Source organism: Cervus canadensis, chromosome 6 (assembly GCF_019320065.1).
Source record: "Cervus canadensis isolate Bull #8, Minnesota chromosome 6, ASM1932006v1, whole genome shotgun sequence".
Lineage (NCBI taxonomy): Eukaryota > Metazoa > Chordata > Mammalia > Artiodactyla > Cervidae > Cervus > Cervus canadensis.
The window spans coordinates 42,370,218-42,390,048 of NC_057391.1; the positions used below are offsets into that span (position 1 = coordinate 42,370,218).

The 19,831-nt window shown below is 39.9% G+C and overlaps 1 protein-coding gene across 3 annotated transcripts in view; it reads right to left on the reverse strand.

Annotated features, from left to right (window-relative positions):
* Nucleotides 1–17,735, reverse strand: part of SNX1 (sorting nexin 1) — a 34,994-nt gene extending 17,259 nt beyond the window's left edge. Inside the window, exons 1-4 of one of the 3 annotated variants that reach the window (XM_043471706.1) lie at nucleotides 17,468–17,734; nucleotides 6,117–6,228; nucleotides 2,111–2,238; nucleotides 1,508–1,574 (exon numbers count right to left, since the gene is read on the reverse strand). In XM_043471706.1, coding sequence (XP_043327641.1) covers nucleotides 1,508–1,574; nucleotides 2,111–2,238; nucleotides 6,117–6,228; nucleotides 17,468–17,626 — 466 coding nt within the window. In that variant the 5' untranslated portion in view covers nucleotides 17,627–17,734. Of the gene's footprint in view, nucleotides 1–1,507; nucleotides 1,575–2,110; nucleotides 2,239–6,116; nucleotides 6,229–17,467 lie in introns of those variants that run through there. The other 2 variants (XM_043471707.1, XM_043471708.1) reach the window with 2 other exon arrangements.
* Between the last annotated feature and the right edge of the window lie 2,096 nt (nucleotides 17,736–19,831).

The window sequence follows — 19,831 nt, forward strand, 5'->3', positions numbered from 1 at the left end:
AAGCAACTAAGGGAGAAAGAGGTCAGTATGGTGTGGGCCTTAATTCAGTATGACTGGTGCCCACCTAAAAAAGGGAAATTTCGACACAGAGACAGACACACAGAAAGCGAAGATGATGTGAAGACACCATGGGAGGAAGTCATATGACAGTGAAGGCAGAGTTGGAGTGATGTAGCTACCGGCCAAGGAATGCCTAAGGCTCCAGAAGCTAGGGGAGAGGCATTGAACAGTCCTTTCCAGAACTCTGAGAGAATACATTTCTGTTGTTTTAAGCCATCCTGTTTGTGATACTTCATTACAGAAGTCCTAGGAAACTAACATATTCCCTCCCTCTCCTGGGACAAACATCTTGACATACAAAATGTTAAAACAGTATTTACTTATGATTTATTGTGTTCTACCAAGGATGTAAAGTAGTTAATAACTAGCCTAAAATCAATGTACTTATAGAATATTCATAAATATTAGAAAGGTAAGTTAGTTAGTTAGTGCAGTCACTCAGAGAGGTAAGAGACAATTCCAAACATGTGATTCAAAGTTTTGGTCCAGGTTCTACCACAGGCCATATGTTGTGACCTGACAGGAAAGCTACATTTCACTTATTAGTTCTCAATTTCCTCTATTGTTGGACAAGGGAACTGTGTAAGATGCTCAGAAACATCCTACCAGTGCACCAGTCTAGGAAAAGTAAAACTCCACAGTTAACAACAAACCATTTTGGCATAAAGTCTAATCAGATTTTTATAAACTCTTGTTCCTAGTTCAGAATAGACAAAGGGTTGGAAATCACATTTTTCCTCTTAACCATACAAACATCACCACTACTTAATAGGAGGAAAAAGCTCTGTGCAGCCTCTTCTCATAGAGACCACACCTAGAACAAGGACAGTTGAGGCCTGTTGCTCTCTGCTCACTAAAAGGTCTCACAAACTTGCGACACAGGAAGGCTATCCTAAAAATCCATGTTCTGGCCAAAGTTATGTATTGTGCTTGTTGAAAATCTAATTTCTATTTGATCAAAATTCAGCCTGTATTTTTTAATCTTTACCTATGAGAGAGAGTTGCAGACTTCCTCACTTTATTAGAATATCAAGAGTACATAATAAATGATATGTAACATGAAATCCAAATGTCTTAAGGGAAAAATAAATCCAGCATCTCCAAATTTTAAAATATGTTTTTAGGGTGCTTACATGGAGTTTATCTCAAGAGGGAATAAAATGGTCTCCACAACTCGGGGAGAAGGCAATTTTGGGTTTTTAAAAAGGGATTCGAATAGTATTTAATTCTCTGATTTTTCTTCTTAAAGCCAAGAAAAGCCTAAATAAATAGCTTAAATGCTGTTTCTGGCCTTGGAAGCATAGCAAAGCGCATCATTTCATAGGAAAGATGATGATGAAGTACTTCACACTAGCTGGTTCAGCTCTGGAGGTAACCATTTAGAAATCAGCTAACTGTGCTTTTCACAGCCACATCTGAACATCATAGGAGTCTCAAGTACACTCACCTATCTTCTCAGGATCAGTTATACCAACTGTCAAATCAAATTGGTCTTCCTGTTCTTCTTCCTCTAGCTTTTAAAGAGAAAACAAACACTGAGTAAGATACCCCAAAAAAAGGCTATTCATTTTACTCTGTATTAATATTACATCAAGATAATAATATCAGGATATATCCTTCTACACATCAGTCTTCAGCTCTGTCCATTCCCAACAATTTCAGTGAAGCAACTTCCACAATTCTAAGTTGGTGCTTGCTCAAAGGTCTTCATTACATCTATTCTCTTAAAACGTTATTTTGATCATAATGAATAATTACTAGGTTTTGGAAGACTTGCCTCTTTCAGGCTAAAGAGGGAATGGGGAGAGACTATACTCTTGAATATAGGAGCTTTGGACACTATATATCACTAGTGATCATTGAAAGCCTCTGGGCTATTCTCTGGATAACAGACACTCTGCCTAGGAAAGAATCTTTTACTGGATTCTGGCTGTTCATTAACCATAAAGGTCTTCTTCAAGAGTTATAAATATTAACTCAAGCAACTGAACTTCAGACTGGCAGCACAGTCCTAAACATCCAAAAGAAGACCAATAGCACAAATTCTCACCTCCTCATAGCTTGGCTGGGGCTTAGAAGAATTTGTGGCCTCCTGTGGAGGAAGAGAAATGAGTGTTTTGGCTGGCACCTTCTTCTGATTATTTTGTGTGCTGTCCAGGGATAGCTCCACTGTGGCATCTAAAAATAGTTGATATTTTATAATGAAGGAAGAGTCAGAAAAACTGTAAGCTAGAATAAATGGACCTAAGACAAACACAGTAAACACTGGGGAAGAGCACTATTTGCCACATCTAAGGATGACACTGTTTTACCACAGTTTATGAATTGCTCACAATTACAGTTTTAGATCATCCTGTGAAGATTAAGTTATGTTCAATATACACTGTCCAAGGGGGAATAAAAAGACTTTGTAATATCTAAAAATTTCTCTTGATCAAAAGTGTTAAAACGCAAAACAAACAAAAAAAAAAACATGCTTAAGAAGTGTCTTTGTCTATCCGGGAAAACAGAACAACTCATTCCTTAAGTGTTCTAGATGGGATTTTTAAAAGAGCACTATGTACCATTTTTAGGCATTAAAATTACTTACGCCAATGGTAAGAATGCACTCTCAACTTGAAGCAATGGAGCTAGAAGTTCAAAACCTAAACAGCTCAGAATTTTTTTCTTTTTAATAAAGAAAACTATAAATATCCATTTGCCTGGTCTGACCATTGGCCTGGTCAGTAGGTATCCAATTCTAGCCTTAGGGAATTCAAAGAGAGCAGTTTCTTTTTCTTTTCTAGACTTTCATTTGGAGCTAGAAATGAAACCAGAGGGGTCTATAAGGCATAACCAAGTCCTAGATCTATGTCATAATCATTAAAAGTTAATCATGTCTACAAACAAGGTTGCCAAACTGTTGGAATCATATTAGGACTCTTTCACTTATCAGGAAAAAGGCAAACATACATACAAAAATTCATGCATAATGAACATGTTAAGATGACAGGATCTTTGAAGCAAGAAACCATCTAAAGTATGTTTAACATAGTCACATCATGCAGGCACCACACAAATAATTAAGTTATGCAAGCCAATAAATGTGACTGAAAATGAACAGGAAATTTAAACATTTAAAACCTTAAGCTTATTAGAGTATGCTACTACAAGATTTTTGAAGAGTTGTGCATTTAAAAAAATGTTTTTATTTACTTATTGTTGACTGCACTGGGTCTTTGTTCTCCACGTGGGCTTTCTCTAGTTGCAGAGAGTGAGGGGCTACTCTCGAGTTGCGTGCCTGGGCTTCCCACTGCAGTGGCTTTCCCTGCTGTAGCGCAAGGGCTCCAGGCGCGCAGCTCCAGAGCACAGGCTCAGCAGGTGCAGTGCATGGACTCAGCTGCCCTGAGGCACGTGGGATCTTCCCATCAAACAGGTGTCCCCTGCATTGCAAGGCGGACTCTTAACCACTGGACCGCCAGGGAAGCCTGAGGTGTGAATTTTTTATTGAAAATCATGTGACAACACATATCAACAATGGTTTTTTTCTCTCCTTTTTTTTTTTTGGCTGTGAAACTTATGAGATCCTAGTTCTCTGTTCAAGAACAGAACCTTGGTCCTTGTAGTAAAAGCACAGAATCCTAACTGCTGGAGTGCCCTTTTCTCTGGACTCTAGGTAAGAATAATAGAAAAGCCATTGGATTCTATCATAGAGATTCTGATCACCATTAATCAAGTAGAAAATAACAGAGTATTTTATTTAAATTTCCACATCTGAGAAACTACTTGAATCCTAAACTAAATGTATCACTGCAAGCATTCACATCCATAGATATCTTATGTTCCTTTCTTAGTAGTGAAGGCAGGCACTGGCCGCTTATGAAAACAGCTGGGAATGAAGTAAATCAGAACCCTCAAAAAAAAAAAAGAACCCTCACTAGAAATAAATATGTCTCTAATAAAGATCTTCTACAGGGTTGTGTATATAAAACCCAACCATGGGAGTAATTCAGTCAACACTAAGATTTCAGGTCTCCTTAAGGGCAAATCATATAAATGTTAAGTTCCCAAAGAGAAAAAAATGTTCTGTGCAATCTGCCATATAACTATATTATTATTTCCATTTCTTCTCCAGAAATTTTACCTAAAATATAAACATTAGCAGAATAAATAGCAGGCACTTAAGTTTCAGAGAGGAAAGCAATGGAAAATCTTTGAAATCTTTATATTTTTTCTTCTAAACTCTTCTCATGTCTTAATTTTCCAATGACTTCACATGTGAGAGTCCTCCCAAGATCTTGCCCTCCGCCCTCTCATCTCTTCCTTCCCTTCGTCATTCTCCCCTTTGAGGGTCTCATTGACATGGCAGCTTTAATCACCACCTCTAGGAGACTGATTCCCCTATCTGCAGTCCTTACTCTTTTTGCAGGGAGACTACTAGAGTTCAATCACCTCCCGAGCAGTTCCCTTTAAAAATTTAAAACCCAAACTCACTCTCCCCACTCTCCAACTCAAAGATACTTTCTTCTGCAGAATGTAGTTCTCAAAATGGTACCATCTTCTTCCCAATCCTTGGGCTTGAAATTTTTGACTTTGTCTTTAATCTTCATTTTTGTACACCCATTACATCTAATCACCAATACCAGATTTTGTTGATTTCACTTCTTGAAAAGTTTTCATCTTTCCTTTCCTATTTCTATTATCTTTATCATTTCATCCTTGACATCTCTGGGCTTCCCTTGTAGCTCAGCTGGTAAAGAATCCACCTGCAATGCGGGAGACCTGGGTTTGATCCCTGGGTTGGGGAGATCCCTTGGAAAAGGGAAAGGCTACCCACTCCAGTATTTTGGCCTGGAGAATTCCATGGACTATATAGTCCATGGGGTCACAAAGAGACAGACACAACAGAACCACTTTCACTTTCTGACATCGTCAGTCTTTGTCCATCGCAATCGGTTTTATATAATAATTCTATCAGGTCAGTCTTTCATCACTTGCCCATTTCACTTTCCTTACTCAAAACTCAATTAAACCAATGGCTCTAAACTGACACTAGGATGAAAATTCAAATTCTTTCTTTTTTTTTTGAAAATTCAAATTCTAATTATTATTGTTGTCTAAAATCCTCCTAAACAACATTTCTAGACTTATCTTCCATGGTATCTCTAAGAAGCCCCTGCTTTTGGCCTGCTGAGTTTACTGTCCCTTAAACACACCATATTATCGATTCTCCCTGCCCAAACATCTGCACGCTCTCTTTTTTTCTGACATAAACCCTGCTTCTTTCAAAAAGTCTTACAAGATCATTGTAGACCAGAGCTTATTACTGAGGGCATTACCGACATTTTGGGCTGGATAATTCTTTTGCTGAACGGCTGTCTGTGTACTGTAGAGTGTTTAGAAGCATCCACAGCGTCTACCCAGCAGAAACCAGCAGCACACCCAGGTGTGACAAACAAAAAAGTCTCCAACCATTGCCAAATGTCTCTGAATGTCTTTGAGTGGGGTGGGTTGGTGGGGGATGACCATACCTTGCTGAGAACAGGGCAGTCCCTCTCGACAAAGTTATTGAGCCCAAAATGCTAAGAGTACCAAGACTGAGAAACTCAATCCTAGTGTTTTTCAAACTGCAGGTTGTCATTCACTGGGGTATTGTGATAGCCCTTTAGTGGGTTGCAAACAGCATTTTAAAAAAAGAGAAACAACAGAAAATTTCAGATTGTATGGAAAATAGTAAGGGCAAGTCATTCAAGAAAACTTTTGATTTCATTTTATATAAGTATATAAATATTTTGGATTATGACAGAAAGTGTATTTCTTACTATGAATCTTTGTCATAAAAGTCTAAAACCACTGCTTTAGTCTCCTCTCAGATCCCTCTAAGTTCACATGACTTAAGTAACTGTATATTTATGTTTTACTCACTAAACCTGTAAGTATCCTGATGACAGGTACTGCCTTTGAAATCCTCCACAACAGTATCTTACAAAGAGTTGTCTTTCTCATATATATACAACTTTTTACTTTAATTCAGCAAGTTAGAAGATTGCCAGCTTAAGTTTTGAGTCCATACTTGCCTGCAAAGAGATCCTGTGGCTCTTGATCTTGTTCCTCATGAATCCCATTTTCTTTGGAGCCACTGTTGATGGGAAGAAGGGAAGCAATTCTCTTTGGAGACTGGGGCTTACTCTGAAAACAAAGAAATACTCTGAATAAAACAGTACCATTAAAAACAAACCTAGAGGACTTTTCTGGTGGTCCACTGGTTGAGACTTCATGCTTCTACTGCAAGGGACATGGGTTCAACCCCTGACTGGGGAACTAAAATCCTGCAAGCTGTTCACCATGGGCCAAAAAAAAAATAAAACAAAAAAACCCCAAACCCCCAAACAAACCAACCTAGAAAGTGACTTTTGATGTATCCCTCAGTTGCTCCGCCAGGTGTTTAGGGGAAAACAGGATCACTAGCCAGCTAGTTCAATAAGCAACAGATGGTTACTAGTGATGGAACTGGCCTGAGTGATCACAGCTAAAATAAACTCATACATTTTAGCGTTAATTTCTAACACTATAACCCTGCTGAACGACCCTACCCCAAGGCACATGATGCCAATGTGGGTATGTGTATACACAGATAATTTTCAAAAGAACCTCAGTTAATGACCTTTACTCTTTCAAATGCTGATGGGGCACATTCTAGTGTCCAGGATATCACACTAAGGTCCAGAATTCAAGCTCTGATCCTGACTTACTTTGTGGCCTTAGCTGAACCATTCACTGACACCCAATTGTGTGGACATTACCAACTCTCCTCACAGGCAAAAGAAGGTGTAACACTTTACGTCTAATGTTATTTGTAAATATAACTCATCTTTTCATCCTTAACTTATAGAGAAACAATTTTCAACCAGACTTGTGTTAGACTAGCAGAAGAAAAACCAGCCATGCTTAGCCAATAGACACATGGTGAAAATACAGTCAATCCACGGCTTTTATCAAAAGCTCAGTGACCAGCTACAAACAAGGGTGGCGTGAGGCCCCAGACCGGTACCAAAGTGAACAAAGCTGGATTGTGTAGAAAATGAACAAAAAGCTGGGAATCTGGCTTCAAAAGCCATGGTGTCATACTAGAAAGTTTTGAAGTCAGACCCCAAGGCCAAATCAGTTAAAAGACCTGACTTAAGGGATCTTTTATGAAACACTTCCTTAACAAATCTGAGGGTGTTTGTTCCTTGGAAACAGGCCCTTTCTGACCAGATAAAGTGAAACGACAGATTTATTGGGTACTGAATGTGCCATGCCAACAGCTCTATCCCAGTATTAGTGCCACCCTCAGGGAAAGAAACTGGAACCAACATGTAGATTGATACTAGCAAACAATGTTTTTACTGAAATTGTTCATGGTAATAAAATTTAATGAGCTTTAAAAAAAAAAAATTTAATGAGCTTTTAGTTGTATATGCTTAAATGTTACCAATTCTGTTAGAGACACTGATTCTGTCTTCTAGCTGCTTCCACAATCTTAAAAAGACAACCAAAAAAATCACTGCAGACACACAGACAACAACAGGACAAAACCAAACCCCACACTTCCCTTCTGCCTCTTATGCTGCCAACCGCTTTCTTACACACACACTTCCGTTCTATACATGCTCTGGTAGAGTAAAGAAAATCTCATGAAAACCCATCTGACTTCTTTTAATTCAGTTCCCACTCATACCAGTTGCCTCGAGATGGAGATCTAGGAGAGATGAAACCTCAGGATACATTAAGAATATATGTATGTCAATGTAATTTACTAGTAGCTCACCAAAGAGACTAAAGCAACAGGAAAAGCACTTGTTAGAGTTTACCCCTTTTAAACAACACCTAGAAGAACCCATTCTTGTGACATGGAGATGAATAAAATCAGCTTTCTATTTCTGATTTACCATCTAAACTTGGAAGTTTAAAGATTAAGAACATTTTCTGGAGCAATGGTAGAACAGCTGTCTGGGAGAAAATATTTGCAAATGATTAGACCAACAAGGGCATAATTTCTAAAATATATAAATAGCTCATACGACTCAATAACAACAACAAAAAACAAGCAACCCGGGACTTTCCTGGTGGTCCAGTGGTTAAGAGTCCGCGTTCCAGTTCAGGGGATGAGGGTTTGATCCCTGGCTGGGGAACCAAGATCCCACATGCAGCAGGGCAACTGAGTCAGCATGCCACAACTAGAGAGAAACCCAATCACTGCAGCTAAGACTTAATGCAGCCAAAAAAAAAAAAATTTTTTTTTTAAAAAAAATCAAAGAATGGGTAGAAGATCTAAAAAGACATACAGATTGCCAACAAGCACATGAAAAGGTGCTCAACATCACTAATTGTTAGAAAAATGTGAATCAAAACTACGAGCTATTGCCTCACACTGGTCATCACGGAAAAAGTCTACAAAGAACAAATCTGGAGCAGTTGTAGAGAAAATGGAACCCTCCTACATTGTTGGTGAGAATGCAAATTGATGCAGCAACTATGGAGAACAGTATAGAGATTCCCAGAAAAACTAAAAATAGAGTTGCCGTATGATCCAGCAATCCCACTCCTGGGCATATATCCAAAGAAAACTCTAATTTGAAAATATACCCTCCCCACAATGTTCACAGCAGCACTATATACAATAGCCAAGACATGGAAGCAACCTAAATGTCCATCAACAAGTTAATGGGTAGACAAGATGTGGTAGATGGACTTACAGATCTTCATACTAAGTGAAGATAGACAAAGACAAATATAATATCACTTATATGTGGAATCTAAAAATATGATACAAATGAACTTATTTACAAAACAGAACAAATGCACAGACTCATTTTGTGGGGCAGAGGCACAATGATCACACAGTGGCAAAATCAATACTAAAAATAAGGCTTGCTTTATAATCCATATTTTAAAAATCTCTTAATAGTCAAAAAGTCACAAAACTCTGTTTGAAGGGGGTTAAATTTCTAGGCAAGAGATAAGACTATTTTCTGTGATGAATACAGTTTGCTTATGATGTAGTTAATAAAGCTAAAGAATGAATCTGCCTACTTCCCCTGCCCACTCCCCTCTTTTTCTTAATATAGGAAGCATTCTTTCTTTTAGTGTCAGAATCCTAGTCTAGAATATTCAATGGTTGCTGACTCTCTTTGGCTGTTAGCTCTGGCAGGTGGTTCTACTGATAAGTCTGTTTAAAAAAGTTCAAGTGCTTCTGTTTATAATTACAAGACAGCCTAATCCTAATTCTCAGAGAGGTCCCAGAAAGATCTGCCAGCAAGAGAGCACTTCTGTTAAGAGCAAACAGGTATTCCTTGCCAATTACCATCTTCAAACCCTGAGGCTCAGGCTACCAATGCAATTTCTTAGTTCAGGGAAGGACAGATGTGGGCTTCCTGTCCCTCAGAGCTGACACAGTCATTCAGTCCTGCCAAGTACTGCTGTGATTCCAGGTCTCTTCTGTACAGGTTAACTAGTTATAATTCTTCCTCATGTTGCTCAACTGCTCTTTGCTCCTGGCAGAACTGCTGCTTTACACTCCAGGGTCTACAGAAGGGTAATATAGCTGAAATTCTCAATAGCACTTAGAGGATGAATCCATATAATAAAACTCTGGTAACAGCACTTCTGGAGAACAAGGGTATATACTCACTTTCCAATGGAAAAATTAGGATAATTTAGTTAAGGCAAGATGGAGCTACAGATGGTATGACAAGAAAAGGACAAATAGGAATAAGTCAACCTCAGAAACCGGCAGCCATGAAGTCTTTAAAAATTACCTTGGAAGCATGAGATATCGTTCCTTTTGCCACATTTACTTCTGGGGAGAAATGGGCTAAGTGGAGGTAGTATATTAGTTTTCTATCATGGCTGCGACAAGTTACTGCACATTTAACAGATTAAACAATGCAAATTTATTACAGTTCTGTGGAAGTCAATACAGGTCTCATTGGGCTAAAATCAAGGTATCAACAGGGCATTCCTTTCTGCAGGTTCGAGGGGAGAATCTGCTTCCTTGCTCTTTCTAGCTTCTAGAAGCTGCCTATATTCCTGGGTTTATGGCCTGGTTCCTCCATTTTCAAAGGCAAAAATGTTACAGCTCTCTGTGCCTTTCATCTGAAGGTAGTCACTCTCTATCTCTTCCATTTTTAAAGAATCCTTATTGTTGCACTGGGTTTACTCAGATAATCCAGGATAATTTCCCTTAATGTCAGCCAGGGCTTCCCCGGTGGCGCAGCAGTAAAGAATTCACCTGCAGCGCAGGAGACTTGGGTTCGGTCCCTGGGTTGGGAAGATCCCCTAGAGGGCATGGCAATCCACTCCAGTATTCTTGCCTGGAGAATCCCATGGACATAGGAATTTGGCAGGCTATAGTCCATAGGGTCCCAAAGAGTCAGACATGACTGAAGTGACCAAGCACAAGATAAGCTTATTAGCAACCTTAATTACTTGGTAATATAAAACATTCACAGGTTCTGAGATTAGGAGTAGACAGGTTAGGGAGGAGGCAGTTATGATTCCTACCACAAGCAGCAACTCCTCTCCACACCACGTTTCAAAAATGGCACAGATACACTAAAAGTGCCTGTGCTTAGGAGAACGGACGTTTAGTGTCCACTGGATTTGATGCATCTTATTCTACAAACTGGGTGAATATCCGACTAACCCAAATGATTTCACAGTATTACCCCCTCTCATAATTTTTCTTTTTTCCTCTCATAATTTAAGGAACTAAAGTAGGGATTTTTATCTGGGGTCCCTGAGTCACAGAATTCAGGAGGGGGTCTATGAATTAAAATGGAAATAAAATTACAATTTACTTTTCATTAACCTCTAACTGAAATTCAGCATTTTCTTCAATTGTAAAGATAGGCAACAAATTATGAGTAGTAGCAGTACCTGAGCATAACTAATAGAAATTAGATATTTTTATATGATCTTATAGTTATAGACCTCAAAATTTCATTTAAAAATCACGGTTATTAAGACCTATCCCTAGATATTAATTAAAGCACTTAATAAAAAGCTGCTGCTGCTAAGTCACTTCAGTCGTGTCCGACTCTGTGTGACCCCGTGAACGGCAGCCCACCAGGCTCCCCCGTCCATGGGATTCTCCAGGCAAGAACACTAATAAAAAGCATATGTCACTAATATAAAATTGCTTTAATGTTTTGATAATAAGATTTCAGTATAATTGGCTTCCTGTGTAATATTATGTATTTTATACGTTTAAAAACATTATTCTGAGATGGGTCCATAGGCTTCCTTGGACTGCTGATGAGTCCATGACTACAACAGTAGAGAACCTGAGTTAGTTCCTCTAAGACTAATGAAAATGTAAAACGGGATCTAGAAGGGTAACTAAGTCGGAGGCTGACTACTGAGCTAGTTAAGGAAAACTATGAGCAAGCATAGTAGAGACCTCAAAGTGAAACGTTATCCATGAGATAACAAAATTTAGTTACAGATATTCAACTGAATCCTCTGGTGTGATTTCCATATCAAATGTTTGGGATCTCAAACTAATATAACTTAGAAGGAGCCAAAATCGCAGAAGGATCAGAGTACTAATGGTACGTTAGCTTCTAAACTGAAAAAGCAAAATGAACCCAGTTCAAATCTGCTCTGAAAGCAAAATGAAGCCCCAGCTGTCCATTTGACTAAGCAAAAGAAGAAGCCCGAAAAAGTTGAGCAACAGGCTTTTCCTGGAAATGAGATACTTACGGCTACTTGCTCTAGTAACTATAAACGACTCATGATTTACTTATGCCAGCAATTACTAAAGAGGGCTGAGAAGCTTTGACGACCAAAGGAGAGAAATTAGAGTGCTTTTTTTTCCTCTCTCCCCTGCCAACTAAACAAACCGCAAGAGGCCAAGACGCTAGAACCACCTTGACATCTGAATAAGCAAAGTGGCAGCAATTCCCTACAGAAACTAGAAGTCAGATTGCAACCTTGTTGCTTCTTGCATAAGCCCCAAACTCTAATTTTAAATAAATTTTAAGTGGGGTTCTTTCTCAGTTCAGTTCAGTCACTCAGTTGTGTCCAACTCTTTGAGACCCCATGAACTGCAGCACGCCAGGCTTCCCTGTCCACCACCAACTCCCAGAGCTTGCTCAGACTCATGTCCATCGAGTCAGTGATGTCATCCAACCATCTCATCCTCTGTCGTCCTCGGTTCTTATTTGTCATTTTCAAAAGTCTTTCCTCCAAAAGTACTTTTATAACTACTTTGTTAGCTTCTCCTCCATAATCTTGAAAGCTAAATTAACTGCTAGTAGTAGTCTATGATTGAGAAACCAGAGTCTATGTACTTCAGAAAAATCTAAACTTATTACAAGTTTACAATTTGAGCTGAGCATTAAAATGAATCTTTAGCTGTAATACCAGTTACTGATTTTCCAAGAGCATCTGTATCAGACCTTTGTGGAAAACATGTAATTTCGACTTCTGATCTTTTGATCAGATCCGACCACCTGATGTGATGTCAGCTCCAAAAATAAGTGTTTGAGACAACATGCTTATAGAAAATACCACACGCTAGATGGACACTTACCTATGACTACTTACTAATATTAGTCATAAATGACTATACCATTAGCTAAAGCAACAAAGCAATACATCGGTTTTAAAACATACTATTGTATAGATTAATTTTCAGAAGTCCAATTAGGAACAGAGAAGACATAGCATCAAGAAACTTACTCAGGACATGTTACACCTTTGAGAATAGCCATCATATATTTTGTGAACAAAGAATTAAAATATTGCCAGCTAAACTATCAATTTCCTTAGGGCTTTTAATGAATTTACCAAAGTATATCCAGATCTAAAAAAGTTATCCTGTAAGTACTCTAAAGGAAATAATCTGGTTTTAAAAAAGAGCTAAGATTGTAAAATGGTGCAACTGCGATGGAAAACAGTATGGAGGTTCCTCAAAACCCTAAAAGTAGAACTACTTTATGATCCAACAAACTCACTTCTGAGTACACACATCTGAAAGAACTGAAAGCAGGGTCTTAAAGAGATATCTGCACACCCACAGCAGCACCACTCACAAGAGCCAAAAGGGAGAAGCAACCCACATGTCCACTGGGGGATGTTTGGATAAACAAAAATGTGGTAAACACATTTGATGGAATATTATTCAGCCTTAAAAAAGGAAGGGAATTATGATACATGTTACAATATGGAAGAATCCTGAGGATACTGTCCTAAGTGAAATAAACCAGTCATAAAAGACAAATACTGTATGATTCTACTTATATGAGGTTATCTAAATCAGTCAAATTCATAGAAACAGAAAGGAGAATAGGGTTACCAGGGGCTGAGGGGAGAGGAGTAAGGGGTGTTGTTACTTAACAGGTGCAGAATTTCAGAACCACAGGAGATCTGCTTCACACAAATGTGAGTACACTTTACACTGCTAAAGTGTACAATTTAAAATGGTCACAATGATAAATTTTTGTTGTCTTTTATACCACAATTCCTCCAGGGATATATGTTATATTGATCATACAGGTAGGACTGGATTCTAGAAATACCATGTCCTTTTGTGTCCAAATATTAATATATAACTTAGGTTTATATAATTCTCTGCAGCCCATAAAACACTGTCAATCAGAAGCTAGCTGTTATCCTTGACTTCTGACTACCAATAAAAAGCAAGTGATACTGTTCTTTAGTTTTAAACACCAGTGCAAATATGTAAATAAGTCTTGATTAGCCAAAAGCAATCTTTTTTAAGACATGACTTTTCAGATCCCTTGCTATTCTCTTTATCCTGGTTTTTTTTTGGCCATTTCTCTAATTATGAGGGTTTCAATTTAAGAGTAAGAGTGGTAAGGAAAATCTAACTGGTGTTAATAAATCACCAAAGAAGTCACCAGATTTGCCAAAATTTGAACAGAGGATATCATTAACCTGTTTTCCTCCATTTTCTCAGTATGAGCAAGGCTGTTCACAGTTCTCTAATTCAGAGGGCAAGTCTAATGGTGATCCTGACATATTGCTAAAAAGAGATGGGCATATCAGAACTTCTGGGAGGGCAGATAAAGAACTTATTTCAATTTTATCATTCAGGTTTAAAAGTATGCAAATAAGACCAGTGAGGTCAAATGAGATGTAAAAATATGTATGCCATTTAGTCTTTTCAACATAATAATTTTAAGTTAGGAGACCCAAAGAGTGGCTCCAATTTAGTCTCTCCTTTTACTAAAGGAAAAATTAACCCTTTTCTAGAACTAAGAAAGTTTTAACTAAATCAATACATATCTAGATTCAGGTCCAAAGATTCAGATAACATATTTAGAATATTAGACCATTTTATTCCTAAGACCACAAAGTAAGAGGCATAAAGAAGGTAATGCCTTAGGTATTCTTAAGAATCAGACTTCTCCCAAGCTGGTTTTCAGGTTTAAGACAATAATTTCAGATTTGTTTTAATAATTCTTTTAACTCCAGTCTATGGGCCTTCCAGATGGCTCAGTGGGTAAAGAATCCTCCTGCAATGCAAGAGACACAGGAGACTCAAGTTCCATCCCTCAGTTGGGAATATCCCCTGGAGGAGGAAACAGCTACCCACTCCAGTATTCTCCAAAAAATCCCACGGACAGAGGAGCCTGGCAGGCTACAGTCCAAAGGGTCCCAAAGATGATTGAGTGACTAAGCTTGCACACCTCCCATTCAAATAACTGGTTTGTATATCCTAAAATGCATATCATGGGCAGTTCCTTCAGTTACAAATCAAATCATATTTTTATTACTGAATTAACAAAGCCTCTTGGGCTCTAAAAGAGAGCAGATGGGATGATTAACAGCAGCAGCTGTTACATCAATGTCCAGGAAATCACATGCATACCATAAATGAGTTTTAAAATTTACATGCCTCAGCTTCTCACTTCTTTAGTGCTCCTTTCTTTGCCTCCAACATGCAACAAAACACAGTATGAAGATTAACTTAAATCAGTAAGATGCTACTGAAGTCATTATATGCCTACTTTGATGGCTTTTAATCAAATCAATCTTATTACTAGTTTGGTATTAATCATTTTTAGGATTAACTTTTCTAATCCATTATTAGATTTTGTGGGTTTTTTATTCTTCAAGTAATTCCAGTTTACAAAATGCTCAACTCTTCTATGTGTTTTACAGGTATTCTAATTTAAAGCTCACAATAATGGTGGAGGTAAATACTCTGACTATTCACATTTTACACATGAGAAAACTGTACAGAGTAAATAAGTAGTCTGTGCAAGGTTAAGCCAGCAAGTAAAAAAAGTCTGGATTTAAATCAGCCTTCAGGCCCACTTTATTACTTTATTTTTCAATGATTTTCTTTAAGATACAGAAGCAATGCAATCCATCTTCTCACACTGGCTCACAAGTAAAGCATTTATTATAATATAATCTATATTAATGACTATTTAACAAGAAATTCACACCCTAACTGGTGAGGAATCTTGGGGTCTTGGATTCCTGAAGATTAACTTCAGGACAGGCTGCTAAAATAAATTACTTATAGGTGGCATTTTAGGTCCCTCAGCAACTCAATTTTCCTGGATCAAAATCTAAATAAAAAACAATTTGACTTTCTGTGGTAAAAGAACAAGTTCACTCTGACCCCCTCCTCCTTCCCTTAGATGAAAACTATGCAAAGTATTTTCACTGTGTTAGGAGACAGAATTATCAATAACTCTGGGAAGTAACCTGGTGAGATCAATCAAATCACAATCTCCTAAACTTATTTAGAGAACTTCAGAAAAATAACACTGCATCCTTCCAGGGTCTTTTTTGAAAAATAAATCATCATTTGCCTATGTGACCAATCACTTTCAGGGCCAGAGTATCTATTTTTAGATGTTCAGTTTATCTACCAGCCCAGCAGTTATCAACAGTGGCTGATATGAGAGAATTTTTCATGGTTTATGAGAGAATTACTAAAGGAATAGACTAAAGATTTGTTTTAAATGGGATAGAAAACAACTAAATTAGCAGCAAAAGTTATTTCTTAGAATAACAGAGACTTCATTAGACAGTTTGGGTTGTTATATTAGCATCAGCAAATACTTTTTAGATGGGATTATGAACTTAATTCCTAAATCAGTACATGGAAAATTTTATCAATTATCCCAGAAGGTACTGCGATGAAACAAACTTTTTCTGACATGAGACATGCCTCAAATTTCTCAGATGCATGCCTGCATAAAGAATTTAAAGCTGTTTACTCATTCACATACTGTGTAGCTACTATGAAGATAAGCATTATCCAAGATAAAAAAACACATAAATTCACTCCTAGCACTGAAGAAGTTTTCAACCTGGAAATAACTGTACCAAATAATATGAGTCATTATTCCTTATAAAACAGACCCAAACATCTCCACTGGTTCCAGAACTGACTACTGAACTGATTTCCACACTTTAGATTAGTTTTTCCCAATACCTAACATCCAGATACTACTATGAAAAACACCATTTCCTCCTTGCATTTACAGATTTGCTCCCAGTGAGGTACTTAAGCACACATCCCTTTACAAGAGACAGAACTTTTTCTATGTAGTGATTTACCTGGAAGGACCTTTTTTTCAACCAACATTTGGCAGGATTTTCCTGGAGATCAAAGAAGTCAACCTAATTCTCACAGATAAATATCTAGAAAGGGCTTTAGTCATAACCGGTAACTACCAAGTCAAGGACGGAGGGCAAACACACACACTGAGCTAAAGGGGGCTTCCCTGATGGCTCAGCGGCAAAGAATCCACCTGATAATGCAGGAGACGAGGGTTTGATCCCTGGGTCGGGAAGATCCCCTGGAGACGGAAGTAGCAACGCACTCCAATATTCTTGCCTGGGAAATCCCAAGGACAGAGGAGCCTAGCTAGACACAGTCCATGGGGTCTCAAAGAGTCAGACACGACTTGGCGACTACAGAACTACAACAAACCGAGCTAAGGAAACGATCTGTGGACAGGTCTCTATTCTCGGCAACTCCAGGTGACACCGTTCATCCATCCTTTGTACAGTAAGCCGAGGGAAAGGAAAGTCAGCACCCCATTTCCTTATTTTGACCTATTAAATCACCTGGGCAGGAAACCACCAGCAAAACAGCCCCGTGGGTCCGTGGGGTCACCACACAGCTGGGCCAAATGCCTGCCTCGGCGGCTCTTAGCTGTCCGGGATCTCTGCTGAGAAGCCACCACACCCCTCACTTCGCACTGTCCGCCCAGGAGCGGGGAAGCCAAGGTTCTCCGTCTCCATGTTCATCTAGAACCCAAGCCACGACTACTGCCACCAACGCAAGGTCTTGCCAGGCCCACTCTGCCCAGCCTCCCCTACCCTCGCTTAGCCTCTCTTTCCTTACGGGGCGCCCCCCACCCCCCACCTGCCCCGAAGGGTGAGAACTCACAACAGCCGCGGCGCCGGTGAAAATATCCTCCCCCTCGGTGTCGCTGTCCCCAGCCTCGGGCTCTGAGCCCCCGACCGCCCCCTCGGACTCCGGCTCCAGGCCGGGGAAGGGCGGAGGGAGTCTCTCCGAAGCGCTACAGCCACCACCACCCGACGCCATCTTCCTCCACCCGCGGCGGAAGCCGCAACAACAACTTTATAGAGAGAGAGGACCGCGAGCACAGCGTTCCAGCGGAGCTAAAGGGGATGGCAGCCACTAGCCCCGAGGGACGCGCGGGGATGGGGGCGCGGGGGCGAGGCCTTCAAGACTGCGGGCGGAGCGGGGCTGGCCGGCGGCTCCCGCCCAGCCAATCCGAGCCCTAGATCGCGACGCGGTGATCCTAACCTGGGGGCAGAGGAGCAGGAAAAAAGGACTTAAGGAGGCAGGAATCAAGATTGACCGGAGAAATATCGATAACCTCAGATATGGAGATGACACCACCCTTTTGGCAGAAAACGCAGAGGAACTAAAGAGCTTCTTGATGGAAGTGAAAGAGGAGCGTGAAAAAGCTGGCTTAAAACTCAGCATTCAAAAAACTAAGGTCATAGCATTCAGGTCCCATCACTTCATGGCAAAGAGATGGGGAAACAATGGAAACAGTCAAAGACTTTATTTTCTTGGGCTCCAAAAATTACTGCAGATGGTGACCGCAGCCATGAAACTAAAAGACGCTTCCTCCTTGGAAGAAAAGCCATGACCAACCTGCTGCTGCTGCTGCTAAGTCACTTCATTCGTGTCCGACTCTGTGTGATCCTATAGACGGCAGCCCACCAGGCTCCCCCGTACCTGGGATTCTCCAGGCAAAAGCACTGGAGTGGGTTGCCATTTCCTTCTCCAGTGTGTGAAAGTGAAAAGTGAAAGTGAAGTTGCTCAGTCGTGTCTTAGCGACCCCATGGACGGCAGCCTACCAGGCTCCTCCACCTATGGGATTTTCCAGGCAAGAGTACTGGAGTGGGGTGCCATTGCCTTCTTCGATGACCAGCTAGACAGCATATTAAAAAGAAGAGACATTTCTTTGCCGACAAAGGCCCTTCTAGTCAAAGCTAAGGTTTTTCCAGTAGTCATGTATGGATGTGAGAGTTGGACTATGCATAAAGCAAGCTGAGCACTGAAGAATTGATACTTTTGAACTGTGGTGCTGGAGAGCACTCTTGAGAGTCCCTTGGACCCTAAGGAGAGCAAACCAGTCAATCCTAAAAGAAATCAGTCTGGACTATTCGTTGGATGCTGAAGCTCCAATACTTTGGCCACCTGATGTGAAGAACTGACACATTAAAAAAGACCCTGATGCTGGGAAAGACTGAAGGCAGGAGAAAGGGAGGACAGCGGATGAGATGGTTAGATGGCATCACCAACCCAATGGACATGAGTTTGAGCAAGCTCTGGGAGTTGGTGATGGACAGGGAAGCCTGGTGTGCTGCAGTCCATGGGGTCACAAAGAGTCAGACAGGACTGAGCAACTCAACTGAACTGAGGGAACCCGAGGTTCTACAGTCTCTTTGCACTCTGGATCGCTTTAACTACTGGGCTTTTTAAGCAGAAGAAGCAAGTCTGAAAACTTCTACATGCCACCAACTCATACCAAGCACAGTGGTTGCATAGAGATTCAATAAATATTTTTGATTGCAGTTTCTGGACAAATAAACACAAAAAATTTCGCTAGTCTTTTGAGAACGTTTAGTTAATTCATTCAAGAAACAGATACTGAGGATCCCAGGAGAATCCCATGGACAGAGGATCCCAGCAGGCTACAGTCCATGGGGCTGCAAGAGTGGAACCCTCATTCAACTTTAGTCCCACCACCCCCATTGTGTGCCTCGCACCCTGCTATGCATTTGAGATACAGAAATAAACACAGCATCTGGTTGACTAGGCACTTGAGGGAGATGGGCATGTAATTGGACAGTGCTATAATGTGCTGTGGGAGCACAGTAAAAGCATCAATTCTGCTTGAAGTCAAGAGACTTTAAAGAGGAAGTGAGACTTCAGAGTCCTAAATTTGGTCGCAAAGCAGTTAGGATTCTCTCAACTGCTGTGGAGTAAGTGGAGTGGAACTGATGGTGGGGGACTTATTAAGCTCTGAGCAAAAGCTTCCTGGGACCTAAACTATTCACTGGTTGTCTGGTAGGCCTGGAATGTAAAGTAGCTAGACAACACTTTAAAGATAAATGGGATATGTTATCGTGGGATAATTTAGCAAGATAATCCTTACTTTCCCTCTCAATAGAGATGGTACGAAACCCGGCATCAACTTTGACAAAAGACTTAGTTTGTTCGTAAGTGCCAATTCCTCACCATCAGAGACCTGTTCACAGACCTGCTTGA